Source organism: Cetorhinus maximus, chromosome 13, assembly GCF_964194155.1.
Source record: "Cetorhinus maximus chromosome 13, sCetMax3.hap1.1, whole genome shotgun sequence".
Lineage (NCBI taxonomy): Eukaryota > Metazoa > Chordata > Chondrichthyes > Lamniformes > Cetorhinidae > Cetorhinus > Cetorhinus maximus.
In genome coordinates, this window is record NC_135891.1 from 37,398,796 (window position 1) to 37,419,433 (window position 20,638).

The window sequence follows — 20,638 nt, forward strand, 5'->3', positions numbered from 1 at the left end:
CAAGTCTCATTAACAAAACAGGAAATGGTCCATAGAGATATAGAGAAAACTGGGATTGTGCCAATGAAAAAATACACACTTAGAGAAATTGAACCTTGTTGGGCTCCTTTCTAGCTGGACAATGGGGTAGAGGCCAAATTTAGGACACAACCTAACCTAATAATATTGCTATATTATTTTAAATATATTTTAGCTATAGTATTTTAGATCCTTGATGTCAGCTAAGTCAAGTGTTAAGTCCTTGAATATGCTAATAAGAGGCCTAATGTCTGTTTTATAATCTAGAATCTATTCCAGAAATTAATCCAAGTGCAGCAGTTGTTAGGCCTATGGTCTGTTTGTAGCCTAACTAACAACCCTCAAAAGGACTGTTGGAAGGTATCATCAAAAAGGAAGTTTTTAAAAAAATACAGACCATAATTCAGAGGAAGAAAGAACTCTCGCTCCATCTGGCACTGTACTCCAAGCTTCTGCTGAAGGCTATTCTGTCTCCGTCCCAACGGCCTCCCTCCCTGACCCCAGCACAGCATTCATCATCTTTTCACTGGGAGCTGCCTGCAAACATGAAATAGGCATTGGCAGCTCACAGATGTTGTTAAAATGAGGCCCGAGGCCCAATAACAAGTGGGCCTCAGGCCACTTTTCCAGCCTTAGAGTCTTTTTCTGCATCTTCTTTGTGCCATTCTTCCAGTGCAAATCAATTTCTGCCTCTTGGTATTAAAGTGCATGCCCACATGTCATAGCCCAGCAGAAACTGGAGAAATGAAAGTAAGGCATTCCCAGTGACTGTTGGAATCTTTTCCTAAATCTGTTAATATTAAATAGAATTTACTTGAGGTCCATAACCAGTTAGTGCTGAGCAAACATTCAGAAAGCAGCATTCTGTGACTGAACATAGTGTCTCCACTGATAAACCAATGCATAACCTTGAGAACTTCTTTTATGACAGTTGACTGCACTCCTGCCTTTTTTCTCATAAAAGTTATTCATTGTATCCAACTGATTACATTTTATACACATTATACGGATGTATAACAATTCTGGGTTTTGCGATTGATGTGTCATTAACTAGTACTATTTGTAAATAATCAAGGTATTTTATAGCGAATAACATATTCCTGAATCTAATCATCCAGCTGTAACCAAAGCAAAGGGTCAAAATTACACTAGACAAAATTTTGAATAATTCATCACTGTCATCTGAACCTAATATAAGTCAATATTTTAAGTAGATCTTCTACTTTAATATCAATATGTCATTTGTCACTTAAATTTTATTCCTGTTGGCAGCAATACTCGTTGATGAAGCCAATTATTTCTGTACCCTACTGCGACATGAAGGTCTTCAAACTGCAGAGTGAACACATCAGTGTTGCAGATTTTCTGACAATCATTTAGAGTCTATTACTGCAAAATATTGTGGCCAGTGCATATTTTATGTCTAAAGCTTTTACATGTTAATTAATAAGAACATACTTGTGGGGAATTTCCATGGCTCAGGTTTAGAGCACAGTGAAAGTTCTAAATGCCCCTTCTAAAAGTATTAGTTATTGTGAGCTTAGCTAATCTAAAATATTGGCTAATTAGCTGAACATTGGCAGTAGATTTGAATAGGGGAGATGGTGATATCATGGAAATGTCATTAACCTAGTAATTGGCCAAGTAATCCAAAGGCCCAAGCTAATGTTCTGCAGGTGGTGGGGGGTGGGTGGGTTCAACCCCAACATGGCAACTAGTAGAGTTTAAATTCAATTAATAGATCTGGAATTGAAAGCTGGTGTCTGTAATGGTGACCATGAAACTATCGTCAATTGTTGTAAAAAAAACATCTGGTTCACGAATGCCCTTTAGGGAAACAAATCTGGCCTACATGTGACTCCAGGCCCACAGCAATGCGGTTGACTCTTGACTGCCCTCTGAAATGGCCTAGCAAGCCACTCAGTTGAAGGGTAATTAGGGATAGGCAACAAAATGCTGGCTTTGCCAGTGATGCCCATGTCCCATGAAAGAATTAAAAAAACACATTCAATCCATACACTCCTGAAAGATTTCCTTATTAATGTTTAAAAAAGTTGAAATTTTGTATCCTCTCCCAGTATTCTGCCTATACTTCTCTTAAAGGCAATGGGTGAAAAATTGGACTTGCTTGCCCCTCGTTAGGGTGCTATGAGTACCCTTAGAGCTCATGATGTTCATGTCTTGTGTGCATGCTTGTGGGTGAGAATCATGCTAGACGTCATATTGGTGCAAGCATCAAAGCATGTGCAGTGAATGTCAGCCAAGGGCATTCAGACCAGGCAGATCAAGACGTCAATCAAGGTGCAACATTGACTTGGCACCAGTGGTACCTTTTGGAGCTCATTGGCAGGTCTGTCTCCATGGAAACAACCCTCATATGCAGCATTTTTACTCTGGGGGGGGTGTGGCGAGAAAGGGGGTGGGGCCGTGATCAAGTTGGCAGTTCAGAGGCAGCCATGGAGGCGGGCGAATGCCGAGGCAGGCTGGTTAGAAAGCCTGCCTCAGTTCTCTGCGGCTTCAGCCATTTCTAGAAACAGGCTATTGGCCCCTCTAGCCCTCACCCCCGCACCCACCCACACCCCCCATGCTCCATCACCTCCCCATGCTACCTCATAGCTCCATGCCACCTCATACCCACCATGCCACCTCCTTAGCCACTCACCCAGTATCCATTATGGGCAGACATTAGGAGCCATGTGGAAATCAACAAAAACTTATAACAATCTAAGAAAGTGCTCACTTATACACACTTGATTCGGAACTCACTCATGAAACCCATTCAAAGATCTTAGATCAGCTCAAGTGGTTATAAAAATGAACTTCTACTCATTAACCTCATCAAAGATAGCCTAATCCTTGAATTGCATTTTAGAACTGCCAGCCATAATGTGAACTCAACCCCACCTAGATAAGTGACTTTGGAACTTTTAAAACTCATCCAAACATTCATAATGGGCTCAGCTGTAATAACAGCCCTGGGAAACGTAAACAATGAAGTCTATTGAAACTTGCGGAACAGATGCTAATGGGCTGTAATGCTAATGCCTGTCAACCAATGTACTCCAGCAGCAGACTGCTGCCTGCTTTTCTTTAATTTTTAAAGGGCTGGGGATTTAAATAACTTCAGACCATGGCACTTAACTTTATCTGCCTTTCAAGAGTGTTTTCACCTCCTCCTTAAATTCATGACTCCCATACTGCAGGTTACACCCTTGGAACATTGAAAATTGGGTCTGTTTCAACTCAGCACTAATTTCAAATTGACCTGCTGAGTTCGGGTTTCCTGCCCGTGTGATTCACGCCCTGCCCGCTTCCCCCTGCCGGCACAAGTGAGATCTGCTGGAAATGGGGGAGGGTCTGCCACATCTGGGTCCCACCCACTGATTTTAAAGGCCTCTGGTGTCGGCCCGACCCGTCAAAATATGGCTTGCTTTCCCTCTTAACCTCATATAGCTGTGCATGCTTTCAGCACCATGAAGGATCCAACCCTCACCCCTCCAACCAGTACTATTTAAAGAGGCCATTAACTACTTACAGGTTAGCTATTGGTTTATCACTTCTAGCTGTTGCTATAAATCTGTAAATGTTTGGTGTTTTCTATGGTGATTTCAAGTTTCAAAAGTTTACACGAAGAGGGAAGGCTGCCGAAGAACTTTTTGCTGACATCTAGGTTTCTGCACAAATCAGTTGCTCCTAGGCATGGGCAGTAGTAGCTATTTCCTTTGGAATTTGGCATTACTTGGAAAATGAACAGGGGCCATGCAGAACAGCACAAGCTGCTGGAAGAGAGATGAGGAGGAGGAGAAGAAGGAGAGAAGAGTCCTCAGTAGGAGGGCATATCAACGTAATTTGTTCAAGGAGCAATCCCCATGCCTGAACCACAGTGAGGAACAATGTATGAAACGTCTGTGCTTCAGTAAGGACTTTCTCACTGAAACCGCTCACTTGATGCAGCCACAACTGCAATGTCAGATCAGAGTAAGGACTGTATTGCCAGTGGCTGTGAAGGTGACTGTGTGATAAACTTTTATGCCTCTGGCTTCTTCCAGGCTGGAGCTGGAAATGTTTGCAGGATCTTGCAGTTTTCCATCCGTTGATGCATAAGGGAGGCTGTTGATGATCTCTACTCAGAGAGCTATCTATATTTCATTCCTTCTAACCAGAAATAAACAGGTGGAATGACACACAGATTCCATGTAATGACAGGATTTCCCATGTTGCGGTACCATGACTGTATAGATCTCACATTGAAGGCACCTCGTGTCAACACTATACCTAAACTGAAAGGGATTCCACTCATTCAATGTCCAGCTGATGTGTAACCATGGGCTATGAATCTTGCAGGTTAATGCCCGCTATTCTGACAGAGCTCACGTATAACTATCCTACACCTGTTTTCAGGGGCTATCCAATTCAGCCTCCAATGATTCAGGCTCATGAGAAAGGACGCATGTTTACTCTTTAGTTAATAAATCAAAGTTTTGGCTACTTCAAATAATTTTTGGCCTTATTTGTCAACTGCACCGCAGTTGGTAACACTCTCGCCTCTGAGACATAGGGGAGAACTTTCTCCCCGTCGGGGGATTCAGTGGACACTAACAGCCCTAAATACCTCACCCCATTTGGAACAAACAGGAAGGCCTGGATTTTCTTCCACCAGCCCACTCAAATTGGACAGGGTAGCAGCAAAAACATTGGGAAAATCAGGCACAAGGTATACTGCCACTTCTCTAGCCAAATCCTTAGTTTCTCTCCCCTAACCCCTGCCAGAACTGCTCTGGCTGCACTTTGCCTGTCCACCCCATGCAAATTCCAGCACTGCCCTGATTCTCAACCCATTTACTCTCTATCTTTATTTCTTAATACCACTTCCCAAGCCTGCCAGATGAAGCCTTCTCCGACGTCCATTGGTAATTACTGAGAGACCTTGAGGAAGATCTCAAAGTTTCCCGATAATAGAATCTGCTTCTAAAGAGCAGAAATACAAACATTCTTTTGTGCATTGGGAAAAGGCTTCCAAGAACATGGCTAATGTTCTTATTTCTCAGCAAGACAGCAGTGTTTTAAGACGGGAGGCATCTTTTATCTGTGAGAGGACTAGTTTCCCGATGCAGGAAGCAGTTTCTCCTCCCTCTAATTTGGCCTGAATGCCTATCTTCTGAAAGTCTCCACGAGAGCTAAGGTCTTCCATAGATGATTTGCTGCAGTCTTCAGGCTCCTCCAAGTGACCTCCTAATCCTCTGCAGTGATAATCCATTTGTGGCAATGTTCAAATTTTCCTCAGGGCCACCTGCAGGCTCCCACTTACTGGCAGGAATTCCATCAGGATCCCCAGCCCAAGAAACTGGGCCAGGGAGATGGCAGTGTTGGGAGTTGGCAGAACTCTCATCCTTACCCTGTTGGGACAGATTAAGGAACATTCAGCCTCAAATATTATCAAATTGGCCAGATACGTATTGTGGGGATTATTCAGAGCCACCTGTTTTCTACCCATGCCCAAGGTGAATATTACTCCATAAACTGTAGGATCATTTAAGAAGCATTTACATGGAAGACCAGAGGTTTCTATCAACTTTGTGATTAAATGACATTCAGACTCAGGCTTTCACCATTCTTTATAAGCCACAGACCAGGTGGCAATGAGGTGTACTCAACAGACCATAATCACCTAGGATGAGGAAACTGTTGATAAAAACAATATGAGGGAACCTTTACAGGTGTTCATTCCACTGCAATGTTTTAGAAGTGTTGTAAAATATTTAATTCTGCCAAAAAAATTTGTTTGATCCTTCATTATTCAACTTGATCATGTTTATAAATTCAACAATAAATCCATGACTTAAAATGCCAACAGTCTAATTTTTAAATCTGAATACTCAGTAACTTTATCTGTTTAATTGATCTAAAACCATGCTATTTAAATTGAATGTCTATAAAACACAAGTTTTTGAACATATCATCTTCATTTTAGCTGTGCAGAATGAAAGAGACAGAATAAGTACAAGGAGGTCAAGTTATGAGGACAACAGTTTACCTTCAATTAATGCACTCATACAAGCAGAGGTGCTTTCTCGTCAGGTACAGTAATGTTAGCTATTACCTTAACAAATAAAGTATCATGTATAATGAATTATCGATGGTATTTTGAAAAAATTATTTATGTTTATTTAGCACCTTCCAAAACCTCAAAATGTTCCAACGTGCTTTACAGCCAACGAAGTACATTTTTCAAAAACAGTATTTACTGTTGCCACGTAGGAAGTGGGACAGCCAATTTGTGCACAGCACAGTTCAACAAACAGCATGTAATTTTGACCAAAAAAATCTGTTTTTGCCATGCTGATTAAAGGATAAATATTGGCCAGGTCATCAGAGATAACTCCCTTGCTTTTCTTAGAAATAGTGCCATGAGATCTTTTACGTCAACCTGAGTCTCAGTATGTCTTATCCCAAAGATGGCACCTCAGTGCTGCACTGAAGTGTCTTTCTAGATTTTCGTGCTCAAGTCTCTGGAGAGGGACCTGAACCGACAGCATTATGGCCAGAATTTTCGGGTCAGCGAGCAGGGGCGGGCCAGGCTCGACAACGTGTAAAATGACGCGTGGTGACATCAAGTGTGCGTCCCGACGTCACCTCGCGTCATTCAGATTTTCAGTTCGGCGGGCACGCAACCGAGTCGGCTGCGCACCCGCCAAACTATCAAAGGCTTATTAAGGCCATTTAAATATCAATCAAAACAATAAACTGAGCTGCCCGTCCAACCATAAGGTTGGCAGGCAGACGAAGGGCCAGGCGGCCTTCACATTTATCATGGAACCTCATCCATGGCCGGGATGAGGTTTCATGAAGGTATTTAAAGTTTTATAAACATTTTTAATAACATTCATAGACATGTCCCAGCTCGTGTGAAACTTTCACATGAGGGGACATGTCTTAAATTTTTTTTTTCTTTATTAAAATTTTCAGAACTTAAAACTGATCTCCCTGAGACAGCTGTGTGCTTCAGGGAGATTTCTGTTCTCTTTCACGTGCATACACGAAAAAGCGCACTCCCCGACTCAGGCAACCCCCCCCTCCCCCCCCCCCGCCCGCACAGGTAGCGCTCAGCACTTCCGGGCAAGTGTCACACTGGGTGGGCCTTAATTGGCCCGCCCACGTAAAATGGTGCCGCCCAGCCCAACTCTCCCAACGGGGAGAAATTCTCCCCTGTGTCTCAGAGGCGAGAGTGTTACCAACTGTTGCCAAATAAGGCCAAAAATTACTTGAAGTAGCCAAAACTTTGATTTATTAACTAAAGAGTAAACATGAGTCCTTTCTCTAACAGCTTCAATAACGTTGTGTCACAAACATAGATTTTTAAAGTAAAGCCAATCCTTTAGCAGAACAATGATGTGAGTCAGAGCCATACTGAATGGTTGATCTGATAATCTAGAAAAATCAGTTCCTGTTGATTCTAATCAAAATCAATAGCTTTAGAATAGATGAATTCCATTCTCTACATGAACAAAAGATGAATTAATCCATTGTTTTCTATTTGATATTTTCTTCATCTGTTTGTTCTTTAAATTGTTCATTTTTGTATTTTAATATTCTTTGCTTGTTGCTCTCTTTCTTTCTCTGGGATAATGGTAAGTCAATATGATGTCAATGGAATGGAATATCAGGAGAGATTTACAACAGGCAATTTACTCGATGTCAACCATCTTACACCATTGGCAAAACTTATAATTACCACCACATCTCTTGTCTATTTCCATTTATCTTTTTCTTTCTGTGATTCAATTCTCTTTTTTATTATTCACTTTCCTCTCAGTATATTTTTCTATTTGTATTCTCCAAGTCCCATCTGTAGCATAGATCTAAAAATAATTCATATAATGTGGGTTCTGCTTTAATTAAGGCCACAGTAAATAAATGTGCTGAATATTAAATTGTATTATTGAAAACGATGTTTTAAAAATCTCTGTAGTAACATTTATTATAGCAATGACCTAAATGTAGCCATTATAGATGCTGCAGTTGAATTAGCCATCTATCAACTTCCGCTACAGCTGGTGTTAAAACAGATGATTGCAAGTTTTCCAAATTTCAACAAAATAATCGATACCTCTCTGTAAACATAGAAAACAATGGCGTAATTCATCTTTTGTTCATGTAGAGTAGAGGAATCTGCCTCTTTAAAAGTATGCATCCACTAGCATTTACCAAATGTCACTATAATTTTCTTAATCATGGTCGTACAATTGTTCAGCTTTATTATCATCAACACATATCTTTTCTGGTTTGCACCATCCGCAGTTTTAGTTAGATGAGGGACAATTCAGGGACAGTGACCCTCATCGTTCTTAAATGGTTCTACCTCATAAGTAGCTGGAGTTGCTTACCAAATGAATGACACATCTTTATTGCATAATACTTTATACTTTTAACATACTGAGAATTGAATAGGTTGACTGCAAATAACAAAGCAGAATATATTGGTCCATTAACAAATAGGGATGGTGAATATGAATTGATAGTTTTAGCAGAATCTATCATGAACTTTCTTCCAGTGCATTAGTGTACATTCAGGATAGCTATTGGTATATGATCAACCATGCAAATAATTATTCACTTTAAATGATTTCCTGAGGTCACTAGCTTGTGATTCACTTTAAGACCTTTTACATGTAACATATTTATGTTAGTCTTAAATAATTGATTGCTTAACCACTAACCTTCTGAAGATGAAGTTTGGCCTGAGCAGTTTGAGTACTTGTAAAATTTCCTACAACGTATCATGTATTTTTCAAAGATATATAACTTGTAGCAGCAGGCATGCCATGTGTGAAAATGAAAAAAAGAAAGTACTAATCTCTCAATCCCAATTGTTGTAACCTCTAATTATGCCACACAGCTTTAATTCATTGTTTTTAATGTACAGCACTGATCCTGTTTTACTTTACATCAGTAACAATATTTTAAGCCTAAAAGCTTTTTTGAACAAATTGAACAAAATAATTTTAACACAATAGAAGTGTTCATTATGTTAATTACTAAAAGAAAAGGATTGCCTTGATCCTTTCAATCATTTTATCTGACTGAATATAATTAACAATAGTTCTGCATTTACCAACAATATATGAGAATAAGTTATACAAATGGAAGCTTTCCCTTCAATTCAAGCATATTGACCTAGATTTCAGTGGCAATTACAACAAATCTATCAGCATTCACCAGAACTACTTCTCTGAAACTGACAGCAAATTCTGAAGTCACATATACACAGTTAAATAGGAAAGTCCAGAAGTTGCTGTCAGTGATTCTATACTTGCCTATAGGGTACGATGTTGAAGTTCTCCCAGACTGCAAACAACTAGAAATCACTGAACTGACAAGAACTTGCCTTTCTACACAATTAGTCTCACTGTAAAAACCCTTGAAAAAAATTATATGCCTTTGAATGAGATGTAACTGAGTTTTTAACAGCGTACTAAGTCCATATTGTTGCTGAACAGTCCTACTGGCTCTGAAAAATATTTGTAGAATGTCAAATGTCTCCATTATAATAAAATATTTACATTTTTAAAATAAATGTATATTTTTAAAGTGTGTTTATTATATTTAAGCTTCCACCTTATTCCCATACGCATGGCAAAGTCATTTATTTCATTCTCTATAAATTTTTCATTAAAAGTGAAGAATAATCAGTGCATTTTACTTTCTGGTTTGCTGTCTGTGAGAATACTTCAATATGATTGGCAACGTATCCTTCTTGATGACATCAGTTGCTGAATGCCTGGAGATTCACTTGACTTGGCATCAAATTCAAACTGATCTTAGAAAAGGGGAAATCCATGCCACAGATGTCACAAAATTCAGGACAATAGCTGACACTACATTTTTTTGCCAGACACAATATGAAGCAAACATTTATGGGTGCTGGAACTACAAGTGGCAGAGCTTCATTTGACATTCAGACCAGCAGCAATAAATTGGTAACTGTATTTACTGACAATATTGTGCTGACAATTAAAACCAGTGAAGATTTTAATTGGTACACCTTAAAATTATACAACTGTCGGCGTGTTTTTAATCAACAAATTGATGGTGATGTGTTCTAATATAGTGAACAAATATGCATCATCATCTTTAGGGTTATATACAGTAAATCCTGTTCCAATTAATTGCTGCTGCTGTAGATATTTACCTGTCACCATGTTTCATCAGGGTTTTCCTAGAGGGGTACAACTGGATGTCTAACAGCACCAGGAGAAGTGCTTTTGTTTCTCACTAGTGTGGCTTTCTTTGCCCTCTGCTGCCTTAATGTGGAGAGAAGCTATTGTCACTTGTCCTCTGATATTCAATTTTTCTGCCCATAATTGGATCAAGTCTGTGATGAGGGCTGGAGCCAAGTGGTTCTGGCAGAACTAGAAAGTGAACATCAGCGACTATGCTGTTGACAAGTAAGTTTGGCATAATCACACTTAAGGTGATGCTATCCATCACTTGATTGGCGAATGGGAGGAGATTGAGAGGACAATAATTGACCAGGTCAAATTTGCCCTGCTTTTGATGGCTAAGACATATACAGAATATTTTCCACATTATTGGAGCCAATAAATCTTTAGCCTCAACAGTTATTTGGGCCCAAGTCTAGTTCTGGAAGTACAATTAAGGCAGGGATTCTGGTGGAACCTGGGAATGCTAAGTCTCCACTCAGAATCCTGTCACCTAGCAATGTGCACAGAGGCCTGTGGTGGGTAGAGTTTTGTCTGCCCCAAATACGGTCTCTGAAGTCAGAGGGAGGTGTGCCAAGGGAAAACAACAACCAATGGTGGGAATTTCCTCCTCACCAGCTCCCTACTGCAGAGCAATGTAGACACATGGCTGAATCCACCTTAACAGTGAAAGTGACACCCACTTGGTGGTCCTGTCTTGGGTTCCAATCTAGATTTCATTGAAATTACAGCTTTATGATTGATGTCAACCCCTGTGAAAGGGAATTGATTGAACTGAATTTAAGTTTAATCAATGGCACAAGCTCCAAAAGAAGTAGCTTTGCCATGCTTCCTCCAAGGGACCAGAAATTGAGAGGATGTCTGTGATGAACAATCCACTAACCAAGAACAAACACTTATCCCTGCGAATGTGATTTTATTCGCAGATTTCTAGTTATGGGGAACATAAACATTTTTTTTCCATTAAAAGATTCTCACCTTAAAATTCTGAAATCTGACTGTCCATAATTTGGACTATTTGTTTTTGGAAAGACAGAAATTTGGATATTTCTATTAATATCCTTTAAAACCTCACATTCAAGCAACTTGAAGTAAGGAATGGTGTCTGTTAGTTCAGAGTGATTATTGATAAGATAACCAGAAAGTTTTCACATGAAATAACACAAATTAATTTCAATGTAACATTTTGTTCAGCCAAAAGGAAATGAATAAATTGAGTTCAGGATTTTAAAGGCCATTTACTTTCTGTGGTTTTGTTCCAGATTTCCTCTCCTATTTCTGTGATAAACAGTGACATCAGGTCTAAGAAGATTGCAGTGATAAGTGACGTATGTGAGTCTATGAAACAGCAGCTTTTGGTCCTGGTAGAGTGGGCTAAATATATCCCAGCTTTCTGCGAGCTACCACTGGATGACCAGGTTTGCAGCATTTTTGGTTTAATTCAGTTCTATGGAGACTTTTTAGTATGATTTACAAAATGTCACAGTTGAACAATGTTACATTGGTGGTAATGGATTTTTGCACCATTTTAGAGAATACAAACCTTAACTTTCATCATCCAAAGGTTCATATTAGACAGAGCAGCATTAATGCACTACTTCACTTAAAAGTCAAGTTCCCTGAACTTCAATTGATCGATTAGGTTAAATTTATGAAGAGTGGCAGGACTCTTTTCTACAACAAATGCAGAGTTGAACTGACAAAATAATTGATGTGAAGTTTTATCTCAGGCTTTGTGCTTTGTGTGGTCGGGCTGGGTTCAGTCCAGGTCAGACTTACATGGAAAATAGAATTGAAAGGTCTTTCAACTTCAATAATATCTGTCTTAAACAATAACATTAGTAATATAGTCCAGTGAAGTGGCCCATTGATGTAACCATTACCTGCAGAATGGCACAGCAAGACATGGATCCGCTAATCTGATTTCCCGAAGTAGCATGGGGAGGTGAATTTCCATGAGAGATCTCCCATTGGTCTATCGTCACTTCGACAGAGGAGCCATGGAAATCCCACAACAGGACTTACATCATTTTCCATGGCTCTACCAACAAAGGGAGGTCAGGAAAAGCCGCCTGGAAATTTATCTCCCATGTTTCCAGCCTTGATTAACCCAGGATGAGAAGGTGCAGAGTAGAAGTGGAACATATTCTTGTAGTGATGAAAGGAAAATCTGAGGCCAAGTTAATCCACATCACTCTATCGGGATTCCCACCAGACAGTTAAAGACTAGGGTTAGGGATAACTTCTGGAGGGGGGAAATGGTACAGGGTACGGAAGAACATATGAGGGGAAGAAATTTATAAATATATTATAAAGATGAGGTGATTTGAAATCAATGGAAATTGGGTAGAGTGTATAGCAGGCAGCCAATCCAACCTCATCAATTTTCCATCGGGCAAGGTAGATTAAAGTTATCCTTCGTAAATTCAGCAACTTGGGTGAGAATGTTTCCTATGGCAGGCAGTATAGGCGGGAGCGGGTACGGAGCCGATCACCACCCGTGCGCCACCATTTTACACTGACGGGCCAATTAAGGCCCGCCCAGTGTAACACGCGGCCGGCAGCACTCAGCGCTACTTGTGCGGGTGGGGGAAGAAGGGAGAGTCGGGGCCTGCGCCCTTTCACGCATGCACACGGAGGAGCACAGAAATCTCCCTGAGGCACGGAACTGCCTCAGAGAGATTAAGTAGATAATAAAACTTTTGAATAAATAAAGTAAAAAATTATTTAAACATGTCCCCTCATGTGACAGTGTCACATGAGCTGGGACATGTTTGTGAAGTTTGCAAAATTTATTTAATTATTTTATAAAACCTTCAGGAAACCTCATCCTGCCCGTGGATGAGGTTTCCTGAAAAACACGAAGGCCGCTTAGGCTCTTCGCCTGCCCACCAACCTGAAGGTTGGATGAGCAGCGTTGTTAACAACTTTAATTACTTTCTTAATAGCCTTGATAGGCCGTTGACAGTTCGGCAGGCACGCAGCCGCCTCCAGCGCGCACCCACCCAACGAAATATCGAAATGACGTGCAATGATGTCGGGATGCACGCCTGATGTCATCGCGCATCATTTTACGCGTCGGCATGTTGGGCCCGCCCCCGCACACCGACGGCAACATTCTGCCCTTGGTACGGCTGGGGCTGAAAATTCTTAGCCACTCCAGCACATTCACATACCAAAACACCAAAGGGCAGATGTGTGCATTACCAGTAGATCAAGGTTAGGATCCCCAGAGATTTGTGAAAGTTTTTTTAATTGTAAAGCAGGCCCTTTTCAAAGGCAGCTACACCCTTTAGGGGGTGGATGTGGGTGTGCTTGAAAAATGTTGGTGCCTTCCCCAGCAGATCAGGCACAGCGCACCACACATCTGGCTTCCAGAAGCATTTGGGAACCTGAAATGTGCCTAAAATCTCCAGTTGAATCTTTGGGAATGCAGAGTATTATGTTTTGCACCTGCTTGGCTGCTGGAGTTTTCAGAAAGATGACATATTTAGACATCACTCCACCTTTTTGTTCCACTCCAGATTTTTTGTCAAGGTTTACTCCCTTAGCCTTCATCCCTTCCAAGGTATCAACATGAAGTGGGGATTTTTACCCATAGTTGGGACCTTGGTTCATGAGCGCCAGGGCACGCTCACATGCTGATGGGCTTGTGCACTGCATTCTGGAGGCCAAATCTCCTCTGAATTCCCCTGAAGTTATAGTCTGCGGCCATGAGGATTGCAGTTTCAAATTGCTGCCAGCCAACAGTCTAGGCTGAAAATGAAAAGCACAGCACGCAAAAAGTGCAAAGCACACTAATTCTCTTCAGCCACACATCTCATCAACCCGCTATTAGAATGTAAAATATGGAACATCCCCGACCCTGCAAAGTCCACCACTGTCACCACAGGAGGTTTCACACATGCACCAGAACCAAGATACAGGACCATGTATTTTCAGGCCCTCAGTGGCCCAGATTTTCATTCCCGGGTCAGATGTGCAGAGCTGGGAGAATTCCTGGCTCTGCAAACCCGACCTTTAAAAATGGGCACTCGCAGATGCGATTTTCATTCGGGGGGCAGGCTGGATTGGAAGTTGGGCCTGCCGTCCCCATCATTTGTGCAGAGGCTGTCGGGTGTGGAGGCGGGCTGTGCAGAAGGCCACCTGCTGTGCTCTAGCAGTTTGTTTAAGTTTTTTTTTAAAAAGATTTAAACAAAAACAGCACTCCAGCCTCCACTCCTCACCCCCCTCATCCCCTCACCACACACTCGCCATACCCCATCTATGCCACCTATTCCCCCAACCACCCCCTATAGCCCCTCATATCCCCAATGCCCCTTACACCCCCATGGCCCTTTACAGTCCCTATATCAACTTAGTACCAACTAATGCCAATCCACAACTCCTTTTACCACCTTAACCCCTGCATGCCAACTCACCTAGTATCCTTTGACAATTCTTTGACAGCTGTACAGTTCCGTGACAGCTTGTCAGTTTGTTGACAGTTCTTTGACAACTTAACAGTTCCAATGAGTTTATGAACTTTTTATGCACAATCATATTTACTTTATACAATCCCAAAGGGTGTTTTACCTCTCCCAAAAGTGTCCCCGGACCATATACAAAGGGGCTATCCAAATGAATCCACCAAGTTCAGCCCTCCTCTTACCTGGTCTAATCTGCACACTTCAGCTTCACACTCCTGGCCTATTAAAATCCCACTTCAGCAGAGGCAGATGATGATTGAAAAGACCAGCTGCTGCCTCCATAAACCACACATGTGTGAACCCTGGCCCAACTCAAGCCCCACCCCCGCGAAAATAGGAAATGCCGTGCCCAGGGGTGGGACTTAGATTTTCTGGGACTTTTGTCACGAGAATCCCTCCGTCATAATGAAAATCTGGGCCTTCCCCCTAAAGCTAATTTCTACCTGAAAATTCATCATTGTAAAATCCCTACTCTGTCTCAACTAGAATTTTGGCTTGAATATCACCAGACATCACCACAATTGAATTCAATGGAGTTAAAAGAACTTGAAAGTTATGATAAAGCTACAGTGTATGCCTGATGAAAACTAACTGTATAATAAGTTAGAGCTGACATGGTCTGATAGGCTACAGATCTGGTCCCCTTCCTTGCCTTCCCTCCTGTTCCCCTGCTGAGTTCCCAAATTCATTCATATTTTTGTGGGGAGATGCTAATTGCATGCTGGACCATTTTCTCATACTGACAAGGCAGTGGTTGCAGAGTAGCATTGGGAGAAGGTTTGCCATGGGCATTCTTGTTCAGGAAATAGAATGAGAGTGTGAAGCAAGCTGAAGATGGATGAATTAATCAAAAAGAAAATTTAAAACAATTAAAAGGTAGCCTCAGGTAATACTAAATCTGTCATTTGCGCTATTCATATAAAACCCACTGCGAGAGCAAAACTAGCCTCATTGATATTCTTCCTTAGAGTTAATGTTTAAGCATTTTGTTGTTATATACAACATTGTTAGCAGTTTAACATTAAATTTTATACAGTTGTGAGAAACATTAACACTGGACAAATAAAGTATCAAGTCACTCATTGTTAAGCATATGATTTGTTGAACACCTCAGCATTTCTGTTCTAAAGAACTAGTTAACACCAGTTTTCTGAAACTTATTTCACCTTTTCAGAAGAGCACCTGGCCAGAAGAATCTTTTAGTCTCATTTCCAACAATTTCAGTAATACATTAGACTTTATCCTATCTATACTTTAGGTCTAAACTCTAGAAATACATTAAGTTAGGCCACTGTATAAGATTTTCTACCTTTTTTATCTTTTATTAAATTTCTCTCTGTCTCGTTAGTGCTTATATCACGATAAACAAAAACACAGTCAAGGGGATCATGCTCTTCCTTGTCACTTCCTACTTCAATGCTTAACTGATGGATGGCCCCATTCCCAAAATAATAAGCAGCTCGAGATTTATTTGCTTTTCCTACTCAGCAAGTTTGGTCAAATATGTTGTGCAGTAATTCATCTCTACCCAGCTGGCCTGGACCCAGCAAGCTCAGTGCTGGATCTAAACCAGTGACCATAGACAAAGAAGAAGTTGATGTAACAACTTCAAAACTTTGAGTTTGAATTATTTAGTGAAGAAGGAAATCAGTCTTTAACAAAAAAATCTGAATAGAGATGATTATGCCATAATTGCAACCATGTTAGGTGTACTGGAATGAGCAGTTTGCATTATGCCCAGTTTTTAAATGGGATGCCATTACTGCACTGTCAAACATCCCTAACTGACATGGTATGAAAGGGATATATTAAAACAGGTGCTAAAAAGAACTTGCAAAACGAAAAGCCATGCTGAGTGAACACAATGATTTTGTCACTGCATAAGCATATTCCTGTATCAGCTCATGCACCAATCAGGAGAACCATTTAAACCATTGATCAAACTGAGTCGGCCTTTTGGATGGAGAGAACACTGGGAAGAAGCTCAAATTAGAACAGCTTGTGCTGCAACAGATGCTCTATCTGTTCCCAAGGGGCCAAAGTGGTGAAGTTTCAGCACAGGCTGTTCTAAGAGCTAAGCCTGAAGTGAGAGAGACTTTTTAATTAGTGCACTTTTAACAGAAAGTTAAATTGAGTGTGGACTGGCATTAGTGGAAACGGTTAGCAAAGTCTATGAAATCATACCATGTCACCACACTATTCTTTCACTGAAATAGACCTTTTTTACAGCATGTTTCACTATGGAAACATAGGGTGGAACTTTGTTGAGGCGTTGGGGGTCTCACCTGCCTCTTTTCCGGAAGGCCTGGGCAGGACTCCCTATGGAATCAGGTCCCTGGGGTGGGGGGGGGGGGGTAAAAGTTTTGCTTAGTAAGAGCTGCTGGCCAATCACAAACCAGTAGCTCTTGCACTCAGCAGTGCCACGGAGGAGGCTGTTGCTGCTACCCGAAGAATACCCTCCCGAGTCTCAGGCTCGCAGAGCAACCCAGGACAAAGGTAAGTGATGTGGGAGTGGTGGTGTCACAGGTGTGGAGTCATGGGGAGAGAAGGACAGGGGTGTCGGAAGCAAGGGCTAGGGGGTGACTTTCAGCATTCCCCCCGGCTTGCCAGTATCCACTACCTTGATCAGGCACCAAGTGCCTTTGACAGAGGGACCACTTGTACCACCCCACCTCACCCCACCCCACCCCACCTCCCACCTCCCCTCCCCACACCGCACCCCACAGAAGTGACAAGCTGCCTGCAGGATAGCAGCTGTTGTGCACACCACATGGTGACAGGCCCACCAGCATCTAGGTTAATCCCAGCAGCGGTGGGATGAGACCCTTAAGTGGTCATTAATTAGCCACTTAAGAGCCTCAATTGGCAGCAGGGCGGAAGATCGACTATGGGCCTTCCTACCCAGAAGTTAATTCAGGCAGAGGAGGGAAGGCAGTGGGATTCAGGTGTGCCACCATCCTGCCTAAGTACATGCCCTTCCCACCTTCAAGCTCGGCACCAGCAAGAGCACAGGCTTCCTCCCATAAGAGCAGGGTTAGACTAATCAGCCCCTTGAGCCTGTTCTGACATGCAATTCAATTATCACTGATGTTGTACTTCAAATCTATTTATCCACCTACCCTCTATACTCCCTGATACACATAACTGGCAAATATTTACCAATCTGAGCCTTGAAAATCTCAGTTGACCCCACAGTCTTTTGGCGAAGAAAGTGTAAGATTTCCACTACTATCTGAGTTTGTATTTTCGATTTCACTCCGAAATGGCCTAGCTCTAATTTTAAGATGTCTAGTTTATGAATCTGGTGAGTCAAAGACTATAAAATCATTTTAAGAGAAATGAATCATCGACTATTTGTGTATTCAAGGAAGCTAATGAGATATTCAGTAGCAAGGTTCACTGATTTTTATAGTAATCAAAAATGCTGTTTATTAGGAATAATAAAGGGTGATTAATAATTGTGTGTTATTTGAGTAGGTTGCTTTATTGCGAGCACACGCTGGGGAGCATTTACTGCTTGGGGCTGCAAAGCGTTCCATGATGTACAAAGATGTTCTGCTCTTAGGTAAAATTAATATTTAGATTGCATTATTATATTTTTAAATTCCTTTATTGAACTATAAAAAGTCTGATCAAAATATTGGGGAAATATCCCTAAAATCTGTGATGTTGTCTTTTTTCTCTAAAGGCAATGACTATATCATCCCACGCAATTGCCCAGAGCTGGAGATAAACCGTGTAGCAACTAGAATTCTAGATGAACTGGTTCAGACATTTCAGGACCTGCAGATAGATGATAATGAATATGCCTGCTTGAAAGCAGTTGTTTTCTTTGATCCAGGTAGGTAACAGGCACATGAAACAAAATAATGTCAACATTATAGTCTATTACACGGAATAGCAATAACAAAGTTTTAAAGGCTTTGCATATATGATAATGGGCATTTGGAAATAATATTCAGCCTTTCATAAACTGAGAGAGTGACAGCTGAGTGATCCTGAAGATAACACTGCTGCCATGAAATTATTCATTCTCTTTGTACATGTACTATGTAGTTCACAAAGTGTCAGTGTGATGTGGTGGCACATACTCGTGGTCAGTGTTCCATGTCATGGATTCACAATGACATTTACACTGAAACGTTAATAATTGTAGTACAAGTCAATGCAATGTTATAAAATGATAATCTATTGCTGATTATTGGGAAACAATAGTCAACTAAATATTATATTAATGTAATCATCAAATATAAAATATTAAAAATATTTCAATAAAATTGGCAATTCCCCCTAAATAGATTTATAAAACAAAATCAAAACAATCATAAACCTTTCCAGGTGGCCTATTGGGTAAAGACAGTGCCTAATAATACTGCACTATACACACCAGAGTGTCTGTGCCCTGTCAACTTATCTGAGCCAGGGTAACAATTGGAGTGCTAACAACCTGGGGAGAGGAGAATTTTGGCAAATAAATAAAGGAATACGATGATTTGCTTCAATTTTTTTATATGCCCATGGTTATTCCCTCTGTATTAAGCTTGGCCCTACCATCTTCAGCTGCTTCATCAATGACCTTCCTTCCATCATAAGATCAGAAGTGGGGATGTTCGCTGATGATTGCACAATGTTCAGCACCATCCGTGACTCCTCAGGTACTGAAGTAGTCCATGTCCAAAGGCATGGACAATATCCAAGCTTGGGCTGACAAGTAGCAAATAACATTTGCGCCACACAAGTGCCAGGCAATGACCATCTCCAACAAGAGAGAATCTAACCATCGCCCCTTGATATTCAGTGGCATTACCATCATTGAATCCCCCACTATAAACATCCTGGGGGTTACCATTGACCAGAAACTGAACTGGAATAGCCATATAAATACAGTGGCTACAAGAGCAGGTCAGAGGCTGGGAATCCTGTGACGATAACTCACCTCCTGAGTCCACAAAGCCTGTCCACCATCTACAAGGCACAAGTCAGGAGTGTGATGGAGTACTCCCCGCTTGCCTGGATGAGTGCCGCTCCAACAATACAAAAAGCTTGACACCGTCCAGGACAAAGCAGCCCACTTGATTGGCACCACATCCACAAACATTCACTCCCTCCACCATCGATGCACAGTAGCAGCAGTGTGTACCATCTGCAAGATGCACTGCAGGAATTCACTAAGGCTCTTTAAACAGCACCTTCCAAATCCACGACCACTACCATCTAGAAGGACAAGAGCTGCAGATAGATGGGAACACCACCACCTACAAGTTCCTCCCCAAGTCACTCACCGTCCTGACTTGGAAATATATCACCATTCCTTCACTGTTTCTGGGTCAAAATCCTGGAACTCCCTTCCTAACAGCACTATGGGTGTACCTACACCACATGGACTGCAGCGGATCAAGAAGGCAGCTCACCACCACCTTCTCAAGGACAACTAGGGATGGGCAATAAATGCTGGCTAGCCAGCGAAGCCCACATCCTGTGAATGAGATAAAAAAAACAATTATCCAAGTTATACCACGAAAATCACCATTGTACTTCAAATGTGAAGCTTTTGTCTTTGTTCATTTGCACATAAAAATGTGATTCATAATTAAGCTAACCCATTAAATTCATTTGAAATAAAAACGCTTTAAATGAGTTGATATCATATTTTGTACATGTAGATTTCACTGGAAAAACATGTGATTTTCCATAACCTTTATCAGCATCCACTTTCTACATATATGTGAATAAACAGCTATTGAAGTTCAAACAGTTCATTAGTATCAGCTGAACTATAAAGCTAAATTATCCTCTTAAAGTCACTACCAGGCACTTGTGAAGCCATACATTGTATATAGGGCTACATATAAGGAAGAATCGGATCAAAAGTGCTGAAGGGTTTTCTTTATCCAATTGTTTTTATTATTAGTTTCTTGTAGGCCAAATATG

At 41.2% G+C, this 20,638-nt stretch overlaps 1 protein-coding gene across 2 annotated transcripts in view; it reads left to right on the forward strand.

Moving 5' to 3' along the window:
- The window catches only part of hnf4a (hepatocyte nuclear factor 4, alpha), a 95,023-nt gene that overhangs the window by 60,410 nt on the left and 13,975 nt on the right, over window positions 1–20,638 (forward strand). For both annotated transcript variants that reach the window (XM_078555276.1, XM_078555277.1), the window contains 4 exons: window positions 5,990–6,096; window positions 11,501–11,656; window positions 18,185–18,272; window positions 18,396–18,548. In XM_078555276.1, the coding sequence (XP_078411402.1) occupies window positions 5,990–6,096; window positions 11,501–11,656; window positions 18,185–18,272; window positions 18,396–18,548 (504 nt within the window). The remainder of the gene's footprint in view (window positions 1–5,989; window positions 6,097–11,500; window positions 11,657–18,184; window positions 18,273–18,395; window positions 18,549–20,638) is intronic.